The 5,128-nt window shown below is 39.6% G+C and overlaps 1 protein-coding gene across 1 annotated transcript in view; it reads left to right on the forward strand.

The window, feature by feature from the left end:
* RRM2 (ribonucleotide reductase regulatory subunit M2) overlaps positions 1–3,884 on the forward strand; it is a gene marked incomplete at its 5' end in the record, with an annotated part of 4,733 nt that extends 849 nt beyond the window's left edge. Inside the window, 6 exons of the mRNA XM_017744911.1 lie at positions 1–107; positions 800–894; positions 1,686–1,819; positions 2,206–2,310; positions 2,442–2,555; positions 2,949–3,884. The exon at positions 1–107 is cut by the window's left edge and continues 33 nt beyond it. Of these exons, the coding sequence (XP_017600400.1) occupies positions 1–107; positions 800–894; positions 1,686–1,819; positions 2,206–2,310; positions 2,442–2,555; positions 2,949–3,101 (708 nt within the window). The remainder of the gene's footprint in view (positions 108–799; positions 895–1,685; positions 1,820–2,205; positions 2,311–2,441; positions 2,556–2,948) is intronic.
* Positions 3,885–5,128: the final 1,244 nt, after the last annotated feature.

Below are 5,128 nucleotides of genomic sequence, written 5' to 3' on the forward strand. Positions count from 1 at the left end.
ATCACAGAAGCTCGTTGTTTCTATGGCTTCCAGATTGCCATGGAAAATATACATTCAGAAATGTACAGTCTTCTTATTGACACCTACATTAAGGATTCTAAAGAGAGGTTTGTATTGTTTGATGATGAAAAGTTCAGAACTCAGTAAATATTCAGAACTTAACTAATGCATGTCTCTTATTCTCTGACTTTCAGACTAATTTTAGGATGTAAATTAGACTTATATAAAATGCCACTGCTGCTTAAGAGTGGTTTAACTTCACAATATCTTTTTTCCTCTGAGGTGTAAGACCTTGCTTATATTAAGAGTGAAACTGAAATCATTCAGTACTGAAATAAAGGAATTACACAATGTAGAAGATGGAGCAGTCAAATAAGGGGAATATATTAAGTTTTACAGTGAGTTTTACTGCTACTTAGAAAGCTTGCTGTGTCATTTTGACTCTGAGATGCTAAATTCCAGCAAGAGCTGCTTACATGAGAGGTCTGGTGCCTTCATACTGTAAAGTGGAGCCTGGTTAATCTGTAGTTTTGAAAGCCTTGTTCAACGACCACACTTGGTGAAACAGTTTCCCCCTTGCTATTGTCATGGGAATTCATGTGAACTGGTGTTGATGTGGTGGGTAGGTGAAGAAAAGGTAGTTGGTTGGAACAAATAGAGCTAGGTTGGTGCCAGGTGAGCGGGGGAAGGAGAATTACCGGCATGAAGGTGCAGAGCATGCTTAAGTGATCAAGACTGTTTATGGCAGTGAATCTTTGTTGTGCTGAGATCTGATCCTAATGAGTTTTATTTTTCTCAGGGAATTTCTTTTCAATGCTATTGAAACGTTACCATGTGTTAAAAAGAAGGCAGACTGGGCCATGTGCTGGATTGGGGACAAGAAAGCAACATATGGTGAGTAGAGCTATTGGAAGCAAAGTGAAATTCCTTCCCTAAAGATGGAAGGAACCACCATTTCTCCAGACTTCACAGTTAACAGGGATTATTGCTGTCACAGAGTACATGCTCTCCAGTATAAGACACTGCTATAATCCTGAACATGAAGAAAATAGTTTTCATCTTCAAATGAGCTACTGACAGGAAATCTTTGTAAGATTGCTGATGTTGTGAATAATGTCATGTGGCAATCATCATATGCCTGACTATATGATCAAACTGTAAATTGCTGCCACATGTCAGGACGTGTTACAGCCATCTTTAGCCATCAAACATGTCTGGTTGGAGGCTGTAGCTCCTCTGCCCTGGTGATGCCTCATGTCTTGCTTCAAAGGTGAGATGATGAGATGGTACAGATTATTTCACTAGTATTGAAGCATTTTTCATGGCCAAAGATTAGCAGACACTGACTTAAATCAGCTGCCAAAATGGCTGCTCTTTTTAGTGAGCTATCTGAAAAAGGATAATGTTGGGGGTTGACCCATGGGGAAGGAGCCTTGGCTTCAGCTACTTAGTAGCTATAGCTAGTCTGATTAGTTCCTACTTCCTCTCATGTTTGTTTTGTTTAATGATCAGAAATCTTTAATAAGTACAGGCCATAGTCCTTAAAACTTATTAGGCAAGAAACACTTAGGCAAAAACAACTTCATTTGCTTTGCAGGATGCAGTTCACTGGTCTATTTGCAATTTCTGTGTATCCATCCTGCTAAGCTTTCTGGGTAACGTTACTATCAATCTTCTCTCAACAGGAGAACGTGTAGTAGCCTTTGCAGCTGTGGAAGGAATCTTCTTTTCTGGCTCCTTTGCATCAATTTTTTGGCTGAAGAAAAGAGGATTAATGCCTGGACTCACTTTTTCTAATGAACTCATCAGTAGAGATGAGGTATGAGTCAAATTCTAGCAGTTAAGATGGTAATGTGCCACAGTAGCTCAAAGTAATGATACTCAATTGGAGCCTATATTTTAAAACAGGAGTATATTTAGAAACAGGCAGACTATAAAGCTCACCAAAGTGTGTAAACATGTGTCATTGTGGATCTTGCAGAAGTGTATGAATGAACTTAGCATTTTACTTTTCTAAAGTAGCTGGAGGGTTCTCACCAATGCTCACAGCTGCTGTGCCTTGCACTGGCAGAACTTGCTTGTGATGCCTTTTGGTGAGGCAGAAAGTTGTCTGTAGGGAACAGTAACGTGGCAAAGGTGATGCCACTTACTCTGTGCTCTTCTAAATCAGTGTTCCTGAAATAATTTTCTGAAACTTCTTTCTAGGGTTTGCACTGTGATTTTGCCTGCCTCATGTTCAAGCACTTGATACACAAACCATCAGAGGAGAGAGTAAAGGAAATCATCATGAATGCTGTTCTCATAGAACAGGTAACTGTCTGCCCCTTGTTTAGGAACTTCATTGCAATCAAACAAAGCTGGGGAGCTGTTGGGCATAAAATTAACCTAGATGATAGAGAGTGAATACCAGTTTCTGTACATAAAATGCTTGTTATCTGCAGGAATTCTTGACGGAGGCGCTGCCCGTAAAGCTGATTGGCATGAACTGCACTTTAATGAAACAGTACATTGAGTTTGTGGCAGACCGGCTTATGTTGGAACTGGGATTTAACAAGGTAAGGCTCTAATACATTGAATATTTCATGGGGGAAAGATAATGTTAAATTTAATTTCCTTCAGAAATCCAAATCCTAAATTGGCTGCAGCAATATTGTTTTAACTTGTAAAATGATTTAGCAGTCATGCTGCTACATCCTGTTTGAAGACCCACAGAAGAAAAGCCAAAAGGATGCTATGGAAAAAGCTATATTAGTAGTTGTGCTTGTGTTTACTGCACCTAAAAGAAGACAGGAACAAATAGAATAAAGGCTTGGGGCAGAGATGTTTTGTTCACTACATAGTCAGCCTGCTGATGCTGCCATTAGACTCCTTCCAACTGATCTCTAATGCTCTTGCATACTCAAAATGTGAGCACCTGCAGTGACTGTAGAATTGCCTGTGTATTTCAGATATACAAAGCAGAGAATCCTTTTGACTTCATGGAAAACATCTCTCTGGAAGGCAAGACAAATTTCTTTGAGAAGCGAGTAGGTGAATATCAGAGGATGGGAGTCATGTCGAAGCCCACAGACAACTCTTTCACCCTGGATGCGGAATTTTAAGTGACCTGGGACCATGTGTGTTAATGTGCATCCTGCCCTGTTTACAGGGAAACACTCAATGTGCTGAGTCACAGTGTGACTCGGTTCCTGTACTGAAATCCCACTCTTGTAAAGTGTGGTGATATTGGTGTACTTTAGAGGGCTGGTGTAGCTCCAGCAGTAAAACCCTTTTTAATTAGACTTGGCCAATGGTGTTAATGCATAGAATGCTTAGGTGTATCTTAACAGTACATGCTACTCCACTCCACGAAAGATACAGGTACTTCCTTCTGCAAGATGGGAGGTTGTGGGCACTGACCCCTGGCTTCTGTTCTCACCATAAACAGGAACAGCTGAGAAATTCCAGTTGTAAATTTGTTGAATAGCCTGTAGAAAACTCTGGAGGCAACTGCATGATGACCTCACTGCTTTCTTAGCAGGTTTTAAGTTTACCATTTTTACTATTTTAAGTTTGTACATAAACCTGGCACTTTAATGTTTAAAATAAACAACTGTCTTGTAATATTCAACAATAGTAAAATGCATGTCAAAATCTTTTGCAGCCTAACCTTTTACGACTTGTACTTCTTTCTGGGTATGTAATTTAAAAATGGTGCTGTGAATTAAACTATTTGTCTTGAAATATATTAAAGAACAGGAAGAAACTTGGTATGGAAGGTAAGGAACTAAATTGGGTATTCTGGGTACTGAAAAATAAGATGCAGCTGGCTTCTGGACTTTATTGCTTTTTCTTTATTACCTGGGAACAGTATTTCATGTAATAAAGAGCTGGTTGGACTCTGTTGTGCTGGTTTCAGTGCTCCAATGGCAAAGCTGTGTGCTGATTTCTGTTTAAATCACAGTTTTTCTGAGGACATGCAAGTTCTTCAGGAAATAGCTGCTTACTCGTGGTTGGTAGATGTCTAGTGAAATTGTTGTGCTTAGCTCTGACTTTCAGATGGACTGCACTAAACAGATGATGTTTCAGGGTAAATTCAGCTAATTCAGAGGGGGGCAGTATTCTGAGCTTCTGCATCATGCAGTTAAGTCTTGGTTTTAATACATAACAGTAGTGAAAACAATGCATACACTACAACATGGTTATTCTACACTAAACAGAGCAGTAAAAATGACTATGCTTTATATAACTGGTGTAAGGTGTTTGGTCTGTGAAGGAGCCTGGAAATGATCTGCAGTGAGGTGAAATGACAGTGGGATAGACTGAAAATGGCTACTGCCTTGCTGTACAAAAGGAGTTTATCCATGATACAGGCTAACATCCAACAAGGACTGTTCCTGCAAGCCTGTCTTTCTTCAAGCATATTTAAAGTGAATAAGCTTTATAGAACTCAAAACCCCTTCCTTCATAGGAAGGAACACTGAAGTTTGCTTCTTGCTGCTCAAGCGCTCCCTCTCTTAAAGCACAGTATTTTTGGTGCTTCTTTGAGAGATGCTGTCTTGGTGTACAGTTACCTGACTTGCTGGTCTTTCTTTGCTCCTTTGCTCTTGATTGCATGGGAGATGGTATGTGACTGCCCTTCCCCCGAGTCTGAAGCTAGCAGGATGCACAAGGCTATCCTAGGGAGAAAACCCTGATAAATAATTAAAAAATCCTAATCCCAAAGTCGAATTCAAGGTGGAGGACTGTTAGCTGACATCTCTAATAAAGGCCTTGCAGCACTGATGCTGGTAACAGATCAGTGATTGCAGCGGCCTGAGAAGAATGTATTAGGAACTGGAATAGGGATGTGCTAAATTGGACAACCAGACGTTATTTTGAAGCACTGAAATGTAATGCTTGTTTCTGCCTAAATACCAGCATTTCCTTCTCAGCAAATTGGGCTTTGTGCTTTTTCTTGGCTTCTCTTAGCAGTCAAATCTTTGATCAAATTAAGTGATAAAAGCATCAGAACTCAGTGTTAAGGCTGTGTTGTTTAGAGCACAAAGGAGACAGTAATAAAATACTGAGATTAGTTTGGACCAAAGTATGATTTAGCAGCATTTAATTTATATTCAAATGTGTTAATTTATATATTTAGGTGATGTAG

This window comes from Corvus brachyrhynchos, unplaced genomic scaffold (assembly GCF_000691975.1).
Source record: "Corvus brachyrhynchos isolate BGI_N302 unplaced genomic scaffold, ASM69197v1 scaffold116, whole genome shotgun sequence".
Taxonomy (NCBI): Eukaryota; Metazoa; Chordata; class Aves; order Passeriformes; family Corvidae; genus Corvus; species Corvus brachyrhynchos.